Source organism: Cyanistes caeruleus, chromosome 3 (assembly GCF_971803275.1).
Source record: "Cyanistes caeruleus chromosome 3, bCyaCae1.hap1.1, whole genome shotgun sequence".
In the NCBI taxonomy this organism is placed as follows: Eukaryota; Metazoa; Chordata; class Aves; order Passeriformes; family Paridae; genus Cyanistes; species Cyanistes caeruleus.
The window spans coordinates 44864055-44881699 of record NC_141703.1 but is presented as its reverse complement, the minus strand read 5'-3'; the positions used below and the strand labels follow the sequence as shown (position 1 = coordinate 44881699).

The 17645-nt window shown below is 35.1% G+C and overlaps 1 protein-coding gene across 1 annotated transcript; it reads right to left on the bottom strand.

Moving 5' to 3' along the window:
• Positions 1-2146: 2146 nt before the first annotated feature.
• SLITRK6 (SLIT and NTRK like family member 6) lies at positions 2147-9912 on the bottom strand. The gene is made up of 2 exons (XM_023922045.2): positions 9349-9912; positions 2147-6024 (listed from the first exon to the last, which is right to left on the bottom strand). The coding sequence occupies exon 2, from the start codon at positions 6007-6009 to the stop codon at positions 3487-3489; it is 2523 nt and encodes an 840-aa protein (XP_023777813.1). The 5' UTR covers positions 6010-6024; positions 9349-9912; the 3' UTR covers positions 2147-3486.
• Between the last annotated feature and the right edge of the window lie 7733 nt (positions 9913-17645).

The window sequence follows — 17645 nt, the reverse complement described above, 5'->3', positions numbered from 1 at the left end:
AAAAATGTATAAAACCACTTAACTGTGCCTGTCACTGAAAAAAAAAAATATATATATATGACAATAGGGTTTTAACAAGAAAATTTATGAATACTCTTCACAGCTTTCTGCAAACGTCAATAACATTAATGAAACATTTCCAGTTGTTATAATATTCCAAAGAACTTTTTAGAAATAGATACCTCAACCTTCTTTCTTGTGTGATGCTTTTCTTTTATCATGATTTTATTTTTATTGGCAGACAATGATTTTCTTTAGCTGAAGAATGATCGTATAAGGTCAAATGTTTGTCCTTTTTTGTTATGGTAGTGTAAAATTTCCTCATAGCTAGAAAAATTTGAATGTAAGGCAATAGGCAGACCCCCTCTCTCTCATTACAAAAACTCACTACATGGCAGCCCAGTAGGCAACATGATAGGAGGGTGGAGTGGACAGCAAGCCACATCCTAGAGATTCCTGGATACTGCCAAACCACTTGCAGTGTTATGGACTGCCACAGAGCACAGTTGTCCTTATAAAGTGAAAGGCATGACTCTCCCTTCTGAAGGAAAGCTAAATGGCAAAGGTCTCTTTAATCCTGCTGAGCGAGGCTCCAATACAGCTGTGTAGCTGACTTGCTTTGACACTAATTTAGCTCACTCTTCTTTCTGATGCTTTCAGACTGCAAGGGAAAAGAATGTTTTCCACACAGTTGTCCTCAACATTCTGCCAAATAACTGTTAGCAGCTAAGCAAAGTGACATCTGTGCATGTGGCAATTGTCTTTAGTCTGAAGCTATTTCTCTTAAATCTAAGCCTGAGGGCTTGAATCACCATTTCCCCATGTCTTGCCAATTGCAGGGTGTTATTTTTACACGCATTTTTTATTTGGAAATAACTACTGAAATCAAAGCCACCGAAATAACAAACTCTGTTATCAAGTACCATTTACATTTGTATTCTGATTTCTTTCTCTACTTAATTTGAGATCTCTGAGAATTTGAAAAAGAACAAGTTAATGGGCCTGATTCAGTGTTCAAAGATTTATAGTGCTATTTCCATGAAATAAATTCAATTTTTAAACTACATTCAATTATTCCATATAATAAATTTATTTGAAATTTTTCCTGTGTGAAACTAAAGTCTTTAAATTGAGACATCTTGTGTTGTTTTGATGCTCTCAGCCTTCCCACCTGGTCCCCAGTTACTACTACAGATCCAGGCATGGGTTTCCAGAGGTTCTATAGCAAGTTCATGAAACACATTTACATGTGCAAGTACATCTAAAATAACGTCATATAGCTAATCTAATGCAAAATTATTTCATTTACATATTTCCTTTTTTGTCACTCTTACCTGCATGAGCAATACTCAGTATTGTCTTTCATTGTCTGGAACAAAGATAGCAATGAAACAAATATGTTGTCACCACATTTACTCTTCATAATCTTCCAAAATAGACAGGTTTTCTGAATAAATTTTTCTCAGATATAGAAAGAAGAAATAATATTTCTTCTCTAATAACTGAAATTTTTCTTTTTGTAAGCCAACAAATTTTACTTCCATAACAAACTGGTAACACCTCAAAAATATTAATAAGGAAGTAGATTTGTTAACAGAGACAAAATGCAGTCAGGTCCTCAAACTACAGAAATTAGTATAGCACCATAGAAATTGTTATGTCTATGCAAATTTGAAAGAACTGAGAATCTGACTTTCATGTGTAATGTAGTAAATACTTCTGTCAGAAACTTATGTAGAAGAATATGAAGAACTCTCATTTGTATATACAAATAGGTAAGATATGGACAGTATTTTGAACCAAAGGATATATCTTTTTACTTTATCAAGACTTCAATGCTAAATTTAGCATACATATGTATACATGTAATAATTAAGCTGATTTTTCACTTTACAAATAAGAATTAGAAAAGAAAACCTCATGCATAGTCAGTTTACAAAAGATTTGCTTGGAGGAAGATAAATGAAGGTCATAAATTGTGTTTTGGCACCATGTCAGTCATGCAGAGAAATTGAATGGCCTTACTGCACTCAGGATAAGATGCTTCTGTCCACATGACAAGAGTGAGAGTTGTGTTTAATTCCCAAATAGTTTTGCATGCAGAAGTTGCTGCCTTCTTTAAAAAGTGATCTTTAAGAAAAAGACATTTAAAAAACTCTTTATTTATTTTTCATTAATAGAGAGCAGTTCCTTGATTAGCTTGAAAATCAGCCAGGAATAAGCTTTTTTTTTTTTCTTGTGAGTTGGAAAGAAAAAAAATACAAAATTATACAGAATAAATAGTAAATATAAATCTAGCGAGAATTCATTGCAAAAATAAACCTGCAGTGTTCTACGTGTTTGTAACCTATTTTTCCCACAACACTTTATTTTCTTCTAATTTCAGAAAATATATTTTTGTACAAATAGCTAAATACTATTATTCTTCCTCATGTGTGTATTGTTGCAGTTATTCTGTCTGAGTGTTGCTTTTGGTTAGGGTGGAAAAGAACCTGTATTTGCACCTGGAAATTCCTAGCCACAGCAAACTCATTTCCTTCAAGAATATTTAAAGCCAGCACAGAAGTTATTTATATACATATGTATATATATAGATAAAAAAAAAAAAAATCAAACTTATTCAACACAGTAACATATTTACAGCTGATTCTCAGTAGCTTTTCAAATTGCCCAGGATTATGAGTTGAAACACCAGTGATGCACAATATTTTATAGCAGCAGCTCAAGAAAAGATTGTCCAAACTTAGGTAAAGCTATCAGATAGGGAAAGTAGCAAAAGGCTTGCAGTTTTCTTTGTTGAAGATGTTGGGTAAACATAGTTACATATTTTTCCTTCCACATACTGATACACATGAAGTTCCATGTAAAATACTTAAATATTTGCAGGCTCTGGGTGAATACACAAAAAATATTTTATCCTTTTTCCTCTTTAACTGACATTTAGTGTGACAACTTTTCAACTCCTTTTATATTTATTACAAAGGTATGTTAGGTGTAGTTGTAGACAGTGGTCATGTATGCAGTGCATGTACTAACCTAACATACACACTCTAAGATTATAAATACAAATACAGTTGACGGGGTTTTCTTTTTTTTTTTTTTCTTTTTTTTTTTTTAAAGGAATCCAATTAAATGGATGGAAAAAAGAAGGGATTTAGGTAATGAACATTTTCTTCCATAGGTTGGGAAACAGAGAACAGAACAGAGAGTGACATAAACACCTTTTCAAAATGATGAGGAATAGTGCAATAAGCAATCTTCCTCCCACATTTCTATCACACAAAATTCTTGTCTAACTTCGGGTGCAACATATTGCCTGCACACAACCCCATGGCTTCCCACAGTGATCCCTGAGTTTTTCTTTGCTAGGATTACTGCTGTGCTTAAGTTCTGACTGTTGACATGTTATTATAAGGCACTTTCATTTACAATGATTCCACCTTAAAGTAAAATCACAGAAATTCAGCCCCAGCCCAATGTATCACTTCACGTTTGCTGCTCCAGGACTTCCAGATAGTCAGGCTCAGCATGTAAATTAGCCTTGAGCTCAAAATACTCATTTTTAGTTTGTTCTAGAAAAACCTTTCTTGGCCTGGAGTACATGAGTGTCTCCATTAGCTTCAACTCTTCATGTGTTCCAGGATAACGAACTTCCACCTCTGGCTGGAGCTGGACAATATTTTTTCTTAGATACTCTGTGATCCCTAGTTGCTGCAGTTCTCTCTCTTTTTCAAGAATGTTTCTATACAAACAGCTAGCATCCTGAAAAGACAGAAATTCAGCAGATTGATCTGTAGCCTTGTATTTGACATTTGGACCTGTGAGTGGTGAACTGTTCTCTCTTTCCAGGAGACTTCGGCGAAGATATTTGGAATCATTAGCTTCCTTATCACTTCCCTCCTCCTGTTGCTGCTCAGTATGCTTGGGGCTGAAGGAGGGGCTGTGGTACACCTGAACCATGGGGGTAACTATTCGTTGCTCATAGAGAGTGGCAGCTGGGCGCTCCGTGGTGTGGTGTGTTGTCTTATGCCCGTACATGCTGTACTGAAGGTGGACAGGGCTGCTGTCCCTCACTTGCTCATCCGCTTGTTTCTTTTTGTATCTTCGGCGCCGGTGCAGAACAAGAACAACTATTCCTGCTGCACAAAATACAATAGTTATAAACACAATGAGCAGTCCTAATATTAGAACAGAAAGTGGGACAGCATCTGTGAGGGACCTCAGGATGGTGTCTGCTGTGTTGGCAGTAGGAGAAGAAGTTGTCACAACTACAAAACTGGCATGAGTTGGTAGGGCAGGGCTGTTTATTAAACCTGGACACAAAACTTCACTGTTTAGGGATTTCAGTTCTTTTTTTGCTAAGTGCCCAGGAGATTTACAAAAAATGCCACCCATCATGGTATTCTTACTCAATTTTTGTATCCATTTTTGCAGTCCAACAGAATCACAAGTACAGTCCCAAGGGTTGTCTTCAAGTTCAATTTGTACCAGCATATCCAGTTCATCCAAGACATTGCTAACTGGCAAATGAGCAAATTGGTTAGTTTTCAAATTTAATCTGGTGAGGGGAACACCTGAAAAGATATGGGGTGGCAAAGCCTGCAAAAGATTGTTATTTAGGTAGAGGACTTTCAGTTTTGGCATTACATTAAATGTCCCTGGCAAAACTTCTTTGATGGCATTATATTCAAGGTACAAGTACTCAAGGTGTTGAAGGCCAAGGAAGAGATTCTGACTTAGCTTTGTAAGATGATTCCCATTGAGATACAGTTTCTGTAGTTTAGTCAGATTCATAAAGGAACCTTCCTCAAGGATCTCAATGCGATTGTTCCCCAGGTGAAGCATTTCCAGGCTGGCATAGTCCACAAGATCTGATTTCAGTAGTGTCTGAATAATATTTCCAGCTAAGATAAGCTTTTTAGGATTTGGAGGAGGGGGTCCTAAATCAGACAAGCTTTCAATATTTCTCTCCTGGCAGTGCATAAGAACTCCTGAGAGCATATGGCTGGTGCAGTGACAAGGGACAGGACAAGAGATCACTGGAAACGTAGTAGGTTTGGAAGTATGAAGCACTAAACTTGGTTCTTTAGTAGGAGCTTTCAGGAGAGGAATCACCTTAGTTGATAGATGGTTATCACTGATAGAGGTGGTTACAACCAAGGGCAGTGACCCTGAAGGATCTTCAAGTTCATTAACAGGATGGGTGGGACAAAGTGATTCTTTTTTCAGCCGGCTTAATATGCTGCCTTTGATAACTGAAGGACTGTTGCATACAACATCCCCTATTATGGACTGAGGAGGCATGTTTTCTAGCCATATCTTCAGCTGCAACAAATCACAGTTACAGGCCCATTTATTGTCTTCCAACTGAAGGTCTAGTATTCTTCCAATGTGTTCCAAAAAGCCAACATAGGGCAGTGTCTGCAACTGGTTTCCACGCAGATCTAAATGGGTCAATGGCACAAAACGAAATATGTTTGGAGGAAGATACTCAATGGCATTATCATTCAAAATAAGCACTTTAAGCCTGTTGAGCTTGCTGAAGGCACTTGCTTCAATCACTGTGATGAAATTGTTATCTGCTTGAAGAAACTCCAAATTTTCCAATCCATTAAACGTATCTTCTTTAAGTGTTTCCAAAGAATTGTGATTGATATGAAGTTGCTTAAGAAGGCTGAGACCATTGAAAGCCCCAGGCTCAATATCTGCTATATTGTTAAAACCAAGATGCAGAGAAACAGCATTAACAAGGCCAGCAAAATCATTCACGTGTAACATACTCAGACCATTGTTCAACAGATTAAGATGGAAAGGCCGTGATGGTGGGACATTTATTTCTGATATCATCTTGATGTCTCTTTTGTCGCAGTTGATAATCATGGTATCATCCTTTTCTTCACAGGAACACAGACTCTGACAAGATCCTTTGACTGTAGAAAAAGAAGGCTGTGACTGGAAAGGATCAGATGCAACCACAATTGACGATAGAACAAAAATCCAAAGCTTCATCTTGTCCAGCAGATTCTATAAAAAACCAAAACAAAAAAACCAAACCAAAACAAAACAAAAAAGAAAAAAAAGAGGAAAAAAAAGAAAAATAATAGAGTCATGATTTCACAGGGTTTGGGAGTTTTGTTATTTGTTTTGTTTTTTTTCCCCCCTGGGGCAACAGCGAGAAAAAAACCATTCCTAATGCTTGTCATTGAACTACTTCACCTTCCAAACAATATCGTATTGTGTAAAACACTTGCATTATTTTCTACTTAGAGAATATATATTTATTTTACCATACTGAATGAAAAAATAGTCATAAGGGGAAATCTTCAGTATGTTCATGCTGATATCCAAAGTAGGGAACTGTCAGTGTTGGCTTTATTTATATACTGTATAGACTGCCAGTGGACAGTAGTAATAATTTACTGTCTCAAGCAACTTATATCAAAGCTAATTTTGAATAATTGCTTTGTGTCACTACATAGCACTGCCAATTTTAAGAGTGCCTTGCTAAGGTTAACTCAATGTTACTCAGCTGCTGAAGAGAATAAATAAGATTTGATTTGGATCAGTAATATGTTGTGAGAAAAAGTTCATTCTGTCAGGATACAGGGAATCTCTCCACGGTTCTGCATTATCTATGGAAATCAGAGGGTATTTCCTCTGAAATTCTTGTACCCACAAACAGAAAAGGAAGTAGACAAAATATTCATCTCTCTTTGCTTAATTTCTAATGCATGTATTTTAGTTTGTCGGTGAAAGTGGGGCTACAGAACACAGTAGTGTGTAATGTTTGCATATAATATGCATACAAAAAAATTTTGTACAAATTAATATTAAAAAGAGAGAACTGACAATGCAGTAGATGTCAGAAGACAGAAGAAAGCAAGGACAAACTTTTTTGAGATTAATATTAGACTCCTCTCAATGATTGTAATCATCAATTTTAACAGTGAAGTGTATATAGAATTGACTGTGCTTTACAAATTAGAAATTATCACCAGTATCAACCATATGTTATGTAATATAATTATCAACTTTCAATCTGATCTTTAACTTTGAAACAATTGATAAATGCATCATTACAGTACAGCTATGGAGTCTCAAGCAAAATTTAGATGTTAAAATCTGTTATTTATTATTGGTTTGAATTAATTTGTACTAAATTCTATTAGAATATTCTGTTTCTTTCTGTCAAGGCTACCTAATTAGCAAGACCAATGCTAACTCTTGATCTATAAGGTAGAGTGAAATCATTGTTTATAATCCTAGCTTAAGTATTTCCAGATAAAATAAATAATAGCAAAAAAATAACCTATCTAAAATGCAATGGATGATTTAAAAAGCAATAATGTTTATGGGGTGTGCTATTTATTTGAGGACTGAACTAAGCAAGATTTTTAAATAATTTCTCTGACAAAGGTCAGAATGTTTCAAACTAAGCTATTGAAACATGAAGTACAGAATGTCACTACATAACCAGCTGTGTTAGTTTCTGAAAGATTAGAACATCTTACAAGGATCAATTCAACCACATGAATGAACATTTTTATAGTGTGGCCATATGATTTGGCATTTCATCAATGCATATTTTAAATATCATGCACCTCGGTTACTAGAAACACTATTTTTCAAGGCTTCCCTGAGAACAGATTGCAAAGCTTTACACATGCAGGCACTTAAATGCTGTGGCATGAGTATTACACACATAAAGACACATACAAAAAGAACAACAACAAATGTGTGCACAATGAATTTTGTTTTTCTCCATTAGTAGCTTTTGATAAGTGAGAGTAGAAATATGAGTTTAGAAGTAATAAGTGCAATTCACAGAGTGAGAAAAAGTGTCTTTAAACACATGAGCTTTCATCTTTGTTTTAGTAGTTGCAATATAATTTTGTTGTCTCATATAACCCTCCTTGAACTCCAGCTGCCTATGATTAATATATATGCCTTTAAGTCTGTTTTTCAAAAAAATATTGGATAAGACATATCATGTCAAGATGCTATTTTGAAGTATGCAGAATAATTCTAGAATCATATTATGCTAGAGACTTATTCTTGCTTTACATGCATCACTATCCTTTCCAGTGACCCAAGGTAAAAAATACAAGCTCTTGACACAGATACTGCCTTTAAACCTACAATATGACTAATTCAACTTTATTTCTGTACACTTTTTCTCATTAGAAATTCCTGTGTCAATCCACATCAAATTCAAACAACACTTATAAACTCCCTGAGCAAAATTAAATAAAAAAATAAAAATCTGCAAGGCATACTACATTCTATTTCATATTGAGAAATTAGGTTACAAAAATGAAAGCCCTCCTCTCAGAGATGAAAGTAACAACATTTGTAAGCAATTGGAAAACATTCATAGTTTAATCATCGTCATACTTCTGTAAGCAGCACTGCCAGAACTCTCTCACACACATATATACACACACACAGTAAAAATTAATAGGAGAGTTGTATTCTTTCTTCCTTTCTCCAGTTTTCTTTTTCTAAACACTCAGAAACATGTAATGAAGTTCTCAGTGGGCTACTATTGTAAAATAAAAACTGCTCTCATATAACAGATGACTAACATTTAACTGAAAGAATTCGCAATACAACAAAATGTAATTTGAAAGACTTGAAAACCTGACCTTTTCATGTGGTGAGGTTTTTCAGTAAATTCTACATAGTAACTTAAGGTTTTTTTCATTTTATCTGCTTTCATGTAAGTCACTGCTGACCGCATCTAACTAAACTCTAAGAATTCTAAAAAACTAAAAAATGTCACAGTTCTTTCTATGAGGCAAAGTTGAATACTTTTAGAAGTAGTCACCTTACAGGAAAGGCATCTCATGCTTACTAAGTAATAATTGGTTTGGTTTTAAAACATTGAAATAACTTGTTTCTTTATGCTTGGGGGTTTATTTGTTTGGATGTTTTAATTCAGCTAGTTAAATATATGTATATATATATATATGTATTTATATGTTGATGATTTTCAAAGCTCCAGGCTAACAATTAACAATTTCTAAAAGCCTCTGGGGTTTTTTATTAAATTCTTAAGGGAATCACAGTCAGATGATGCATTTAAGACCACTTTTGCACTTGAAGAAGTAAAAACAAACACCCATTCCTCTTCCCCAAGGGATTCACAAACAGCACTCTCTTAATGCACATATTCTACACAGTAATCACTTTGAATAAATGTGCCTGCAAACTGTTTAAAATACAGCATAAACTGCCATCATTTAACATAAAAGTTATACAAAATCATGCAGAAAAATAAGTGCAACTTATACTGAGAAATGAAATTCTCATGTGCTTAGCTAATTAACTGACTGGAGTCTTTCTTACCTGCACAGCAGCAGCACTCCCTGATACACTCAGTAATGCACAGTTGGAGCAGCTGTTTCCATGCAATGTAATTATTCCCTCTGAAAAATGCACACTTCCTTTTGAGTTTCCCTTTGCTGCAAGCCCCGGTAAATACTACAGCTCCATAAAGTTAAAATCCTTGCTCAGAAGACAAAGTACAAAGCGTTCGATTGAAAAATCTTCCAGGCAGCCGTGCACGTCAGACCATCCTGTAAGCAGTTGTCCTTTTTCCTCAATTAAAATTCACAGCATACTTCACAGCTAGGCTGACTTTTCTGCATATAGTTAACTGTTTGCAAGCATTTGGATGCGGTAAACAAACAAGATGCTCAGCAGAGCTTGACTTGATCACTTGGTTTGTCAGATTTTTAGATGCAAGCTGCTCCTGTGTTCTCTCTGTTCTTTCTAGTCTTTCTTGTTAGCTCAGTTTGTTATTAGTCAGATTGCCAGGGGCTGGGAGGTAGGCGTAAATAAAGAGACTTCTTGGCTTTTGACTCAGCCTTTAAGCCCTTCCCCACCAGAGAGCTTTAATCTGCCAATGTCATTTAATACAAGATACAGCTCCACCTTGAGACAGATCAGCTCCTCCTCCTGCAATTTCTCTCACCTCCTTTTCTCCTTATCTAAGTGAGCCTCAGAAAGTAAAATTCAGCTAAATATCTTCTAGATTGCTTAAGGACTTTTAATGCCCGATTTTGCAAAACAGTAAACATCCACTGCAGCTCTTGCAGTTTTTTCTCTTGGGCAGACCTTGCACTTAGTTTGTATCTGCAAATGCTTGCTTTAGAAACCTGAAAGCATTCCAGTCCAAACAGACTCCACAAAACACACCACAAGGGAAACTTTGTCCCCTGGAAAATATGTCTGTTACGTTGAAGTGCAGAATTATTCCAATATATAAATGAGACTAAAAAGCTTTTAATCCAGTCCACTCAATGAACCCGGGGTAGGGGTGAGTATGCACACTTGTACATACTTTCTTTTGGGAAAATATGATTTTGGAATATTAGTGCTTATGCTTGCACAATGACTGCTGTCAGCCCTTTTTAAAACTGCCCATCTTGTTCTGTAGAAAGAAGACTGGGTTGACTGTAATTTTCTGTTTTACAGATGTTAGCACAGTGTTGGTATCTGTCCATGTGAGATTGAATTGCATTTCCATTAAAAGCTGCTTTGATAAAAAACAGTCTGGCTTGGGGGAGGGCATTTCTAAAGGCATGTATCATGCTTAAGTTATTATTTACTTTGTGCTCATAAACAATTAATTAGCAGATACAGCACAACTATAGGAAAATGTTTATTCCATGCAAGGAGGATTTTCCTTATCCCTCCTGCAGTGCACGGGATGGTTTTATAAGTGGCAATGCTACTTCCTTGTTCATCTCACTGCCACAGAGTCACAAAACCTTTTGGTGAGCAACAATAAGTGCTGCAGCATATTTGCCCTCTAGAGCATAACATTTCTGTTTGGTTCTTACTGTGCCTCGGATTACTACTCAGACTGTTTACTGCAGCCTCCAATCAGATTCCAATTTTTTTTGGAATTACCAATTCATTATCAGTTGTCATTACCAATCAGATTCCAGTAACTTCTTTTGCACTGATAGATCTCTGTGTGGCCTCATTGAACTTAAAAGGGCTATTACAAGATACTGTTCCATGTGATGAAGGTTATCTTGTTCTATATTGATCTATGTGATCTTGTTCTATATTTATACTCACACAGATATACATAAAATTTTATATATATATTCAGAAAATGTATATATATATATATATATGCATGTTATATATATATTTTTTTTTTAAATAGAAAATATTCCTGAGGAAAAACATCAATTTGATTTCCATTCATTTCAGCACAATACTTATTTTATTTTGTTTTTTGCAGTTTGCTATTTTTAATCAACCTTATCACTCAACCTCAACTTGCAGGCTGCTTTTACTGTTAGTGCTCAAAGGTTCTCAGCTATCTGTGACCAGCCAAATAAATCATTATTCTATTTATTAGTTTTCAATTTATGAATTTTAAGTCATATTATTTCTATTTTTTACTGACCATTTTTCAAGTGTTAGCACTTGTGGTAGGCTGCATGAGATAGAGAATATCTCTAAATATAGATATTCACATTAAAAGTGAAAACAGCATCATTCTTTGCTTTTGACTTGACATCCACAAGAGTAAAACATGATCACAGAACTGTTTCCAGAAATCAGTTGCTAAAAATAGAACAGGGTTTCCTAACCTAAGCCTACAGAATTAAAAACCACATGAATGTTTATCAATATTTGTCATTCAAAAACTGCATCTTCATCAAGTTTATAAAAATAGTTATTGATTGTTTATGTACCATAATTTTATGAATCATTAAGCAGATTATTATAAAGAATGTGATTCTGCAAGAACATTTGCATGTCAATTGAACAGGGTTTGTACCCTGTACTTCAAATCTTTATCAATTGCTCTAACAATTTTAAATTTTGTGAACCCTGGATATATAAAGTCTAAAACTGTCAGGCTTATGTTTACTGCAGGCTTATGATTTACAGATTAGTCTTCAAAATGTTGATTTTCATGGTGACTAGTTAATTCTTAACTTCATTGTTTAAACATGAAAGGAGGAATAATCATCTGCATTTGCTATTTTAATGGATAGAAAATATTTTTCCCCATCATTCACAGCTCATTGTCATTTCTCAGAATGCACATGAGGAGCCATTGATAACACACAAGATGTAGGAGGTAAATAATATATCCTGCCCTGCCTGCAAGAAGCTTCATGTCTGTACCAACAGCTCTTTACCTATATTTCTCGCAACATGAACCCTTTGAACTCTGTACAAGTACAGGTCTGACAGCTTAATATACCATATTGAAGGGAAGCATTTTCCTGGAACTACTAAGTAACATCAGACTATTCACACATGAGCGAGCCTGCTGAGGAACTCCAAACTCATACATACATTATAAATTAAAATTATATATGGAAGAACTGTCACCAAGGCTAAGACTTAACTAAGAACATGGCATATGCACATACACGCACACAGAACAAAAAAAAAAAACAACAAATAATGTGATGTACTATAATTATAGAAGCTACCAGTGCCTACTATATTATTTAACTGAGACACAGAACAACTATTTCTCTCACAGAAGTAATGTCCCTTTTTAGTTATTGAGATAGGTCCTACTCCAAACCTTCTGCTCTGAACACACTGGTTGTGTGGCTTTTTTGCAGTCATGAACACATCTCAATTGTGTAAATAATGGTCAGGATTCCCCCCTACACATGATACACAGACCTAGCAGCTATTTTCTAAGCATTTAGTTTCATCTTTATATGACCCTTATTGAGAGGCAATTCTCTGAAAAATCTGCTGAAAAGATCTTCAATTTGTAAGAAAACAGTCAGGTTAAAGGAACAAATGTCTATTACCCTTAATTTCTAAATAAATTTATTTTTTAATTAAATTAATTTAGACTCATATTTGTATACCTAATATATAAGTACACAAATCATAAAATCATAAAATCATAGAATCATAGAATGGTTCATGTTGGAAGAGACTTTAAAGATGACCTTGAGAATCACCTCCCTCATCCTGCTGGCCACACATCTTATACAGCCAAGGATATGGTTGGCTTTCTAGGCTGCACCTGCATATATGTGCCACTGTATGCACTGGTATTCACCATCATGCAAAAATCACATTCTCTAAAAAAAAAAAATATTCAAAGAATGGCATATTGAAGTCAATAGTCTTTTAATTTTATTTTTCAAGTTAAAAAGTCAAGGTACTTTAAATATTCTGCTTGAGTGAAAATCCATTATGTACTCCTATACTTTAAAGCAGGATTCCTTACAAAATATTGGATCCTTAGTCATTTAATAAAATACAATGCAATGGAAACAGCTGAAACCAGGTATTTTCCATTGTGTACCTCTTTAGTAATCATGTTTTGTTGTATCAGACAGATCACTGAAAATGTGTAAACATTTCTAAAATTTTCAGTTTCCTTCTTCAGTATCTGTGCAATAGGTCTTGAATCTTCTTTATTTTTTTTTTGTTGTTTGATTGCTTGTTTGGCTTTGGGTTTTTCTTTTTGTTCCTTTAACCCCTCAACAGAGAACTTCCTGTTCTACATAACATAAGAAAAGTTTTATATCAAAGTTAAAATATCCTACCCTATTCTGAGGTTGTTCATCTTGTTCATAAATTCTGGTATTGGAGTGAGAAATATTTCTTGATTTGAATCAACTTTTTGGAACAGACAGATTCTCCTTGCCTCTCCTCCTGAACTTGGCAATATTTGAATTTCAATTAGGAAAAAAAAAAATTCCTAGAGATGACTGATCTGTAGAGAATAAAAGTCACCTGAGTACTTGCAATCTTCAGTTAAGATGAATCAGTTTCATATTTTTCAAAATGTATTTTGCTTTCCTATGATCCACAAATATACACACAAAAAATTGAGTCATTGTGTGGCATCGTGTAGAGTGCTAATAGCACAAAAAATCTCTACTAATCAATTTGTACTCCCTTTTCTCAGTAATTTTTGAAACCCCAGAAGCACTGTTGTCCATTGACCTTAGCTACTGTAGGTCTAGACTGAAGTGATGCATCTCCACTACCACATAGCCACTCAAATCTTTCTTTGAAGCTGAATGGGGTAAATACCTTTTGTCCATGTAGAAGAGAAACCTAGTGTGAAACCTGTAGAATTTGCCTGGACTTCTATGGACTTTGACTTTTTTTCTGATCACTTTGGGCTTCCACTTAGTGTTTATTTATAAACTACTTGTAAGTTTATATATGCTAGTTATGTTTTACTTACCTATTTTTTCAACCATGTCTCACAGTCAGCCAATTATTTACCAACTGCAACTTTGAGTAGTCAGCTTCAAATTATAGTTACGAACATTCCAATTGAAGTATAGTCAGATTTTCTGACTTTTATGCCTGAGAGCAGCTGACTGCCTTGCACATAAAACTTAAAAAAAAAATATAATTTCAGTACCAATAGTTAATGCAGCCCAAAGTTATAAGAATTGTGTAAATCTTTTGAAATTAGTAATGGAACATTTTCTTCGTCTGTACTTCAAGAGAAGTAAAAATTACCACTGAGTGTGCAGCAATCAATAATCAGAAGATATGATATGATTTGCATATGTTTCCATTTTTTTTTTTTTTTTGGTGTTACAAAATTCCTATTTTATTATTTTTCAATAAATATGAATAAGAAAACATGAAATATTTAAACTGCTATGTAAAATGATTTTCTTGCCTTTTGTCTATGAATAATGCATTGGTATTTAACATTAGTATCCTGTTAAACACAAATGAGTTTCTACACGCTGACTATGCCTAAGCCTATGCATGATAATGTGTGCCTGTGCCTAATCTAATTGCACATTACATGCTACTGCTATTCCACCAAATCCAGATAAAATATATTATATCAGGCAACTTGGAAAAACACCTGAAGAGTAAAGCCTCCAGCAGCCAATCAAGTTTGGTATTTTGTAGACTGCACATAGCCACAGGATTCAATTCCTTTCTCTTGAGGGTACTATATACACAGTAAGATTCATGGACCCAGCACCAGTTTAATGAAGTAGTGAATTAGTATTTAAGCTCTGCTTTCAGAAAGATTTTATCTTTTTTTTTTTTTTTTTCTGAGAATGTATACTCTTTATAAAGTTCTGAACTAAAGCTTTGAATACATCACGCAGGAACTGAAGAAAGTGAGCATGAATGTCAAAGAACACTCTGGATCTGTAAAGTCACAGGTAGTGCTCAACAGACTACTAGACCTTGATGGCTGGTAGCATGCTTCTCACCATTCTGACCTCCCAATACAGGATTGATGTGAGCTAATTTTCAGTCTAAAAATTAATTTAATCATTAATTAAGTACAAGTTCATCAATCTATTAGGGTTTTTTTTGGTTTTTTTGGGGTTTTTTTTAATGTATGGGCATATTTGGGTTAATTTTTCTTGTTTTCCCTAAGATGCCAATCTTTGGAACACACTATTCTGGAGGTCATTGAAATTCACTGTGATTCTAGAACTTAATTATCCTAAGATGGCAGGTACCAGTGTATGCCAGATCTGCCTGGGGTGGAGTTGATGTTCACAGCAGCAAGTACAGTGTTATATTGTAGATTTGTGACTGAACCAGCGTTGATAACATGACAACGTTTTTACTATTACTGAGAAATACTTGTACCATATAAAGGCTTCCTGTTCTTCCAACTCTGCCCCACCATAAGAACGTCGGGAGTAGGCAAGAAATTGAGACGGGACACAACAAATACAGTTGACGCAAACTGATCAAAAGGATGCGCCGTACCATATAGTGTGATGCTCAGAAAGAAAAAATGAGGGGAGGACCATTTTTGGGAAAGTACCTGTTGCTCAGGGAGAAAATGGGCATTGGCCCACTCATGTGGGGTTTTGAGTGATCACTTTTACATACTTTTTCCCCTCTCATTTCTTTTTTGAACTGTGAGAGTCTCTCTTTTTTTCTCTTTTGCTCTTAGTATTCTCTGCCCCATCCCACTAGGAACTGGAAGTGAGCAAGTGGCTGTGTGGTGCTTAACTGCCTAGGTGGCTAACCCACAACACAGAGGTACAATAAAGACCCCTGCCTCTAAATCCATAGTGGCCATTTCTTCTTTTACACCATATCCAAAAAAAATGTTGCATGGATGAGTAAAGAGCACAAGAGTATTGGGCTCTAATTGTAAGTACACAAGCTGGAAAAATCTTTATAGACCTGACTGCAGATACAGCTCAGGAAAGGTGTGACAGATCTGTGCTGTTACACACAGTTACCTCCTTGAGTATATTTTCTTATCTTAGTATTCTGCCACGTAGCCCTACTCCTTGTCTCCACTCACACTATTATCACTGGGCAAATAGAGCACATTAAAGAAATGCAATCTATTAGTTATAGAACCCACTTCAGCCTTTCTGTCAAAGTGGGAAGAAGACACAAACCCACATCTGCCAATGATCTCATTATTGGCTTCTATTTCCAAACAGACATTTATTTTTAGAAAGAAACTTTAAAAAATGTAAGGTCCATGTTAGTCACTGTAAAAATAAACACATTATGTAGAAAAAAATACAATCAACAGAGTAAGGAGTATATCATTTCCTAAATTAAAACCCCCATATTTTAGGAGTTTACAGAAAATTCCCCTTTATTCAAGAAAATGTATAGTTATATCTAAGTTCATTTCTTCAGAAGATATGTCAGATTTCTCTTTAAAAAATGTCTACCTGAGGTACATAAAAAATGCTGAAATACACAGAGAGGTGTTTTCTAATCACTTGAGCATGTTGTATCAATAGCTTGTCTTGTAATTTTGATGGCATGACATCAGACTCGCATGGTTCTCTTTCCAAAAGAGGAATGGGCTTATACAAATTTATTTAGCATTGTTTTTTATTAGGCAGATGTGGACTCCTACTTTGCTCTTATTCAGTCAGATAATGCAGACCAAATGAAGCTTTGTTTTTCAAGGTAAGGATAGACATTTTTGTTCATATAAGACTGCATCTCACCTTGGAATGTTTGTGGTTCAGTTTTTGGGATTTCTTACCAGGAAGAACATTAGTACAGAGAATCTAACATTTTTTCTTCTGTAAAAGGGAAGAAAAACCTCTTTAGGCTGAAGAAAAAAAAATTCAATTTAGTGTCCTTAGGGGTGAGGTATAAGGACAGGAGCAGGAATATTTCCACTGAAAAAAAGATTCAGAAAATAGGTCAGGGAGAGTGAACTTTCCATTCTTTCTTCTATTTAAGAAGATGAGAATAAGGTAAAGTGTTGACTTTACTGTGACTGTATTGAGAGTTCATCTCACCAGCTGTGATCATGTTGTTGCACACCTTTACTTCTTCTCAATGACACTAGCAGATACAAAAGACAGGACTATATACATTATTTCTGCTTTCAAAAATCTATTGCCCTACACTTTACCTGCTATGTAGCTTTCCTATGAATAAATATTTTCTGAACATCTAACCTTTGCAACAAATTGGCCTCATTTTTATGTGGAATTTTATAGACAAAGCAGCTTTGTCTAGAACCCATAGTAAGGACAATTTTTGAAAAAAAATTCTGAGTTTTCCATAAATCTTTATGTGACTGAAAGATGTGACAACTGACCATCTACTGGCACCTGTGCAAAGCCATATGGATTTCACTGAGTCACAGACCATCCCTGTAGGACAGCTACTGAGTCAGTACCTGGGACTGGTAT

What these genes read in the sequence shown, in the direction of transcription:
- SLITRK6 (XM_023922045.2), bottom strand. Translation starts at nt 6,009, where the DNA reads ATGAAGCTTTGGATTTTTGTTCTATCGTCAATTGTGGTTGCATCTGAT.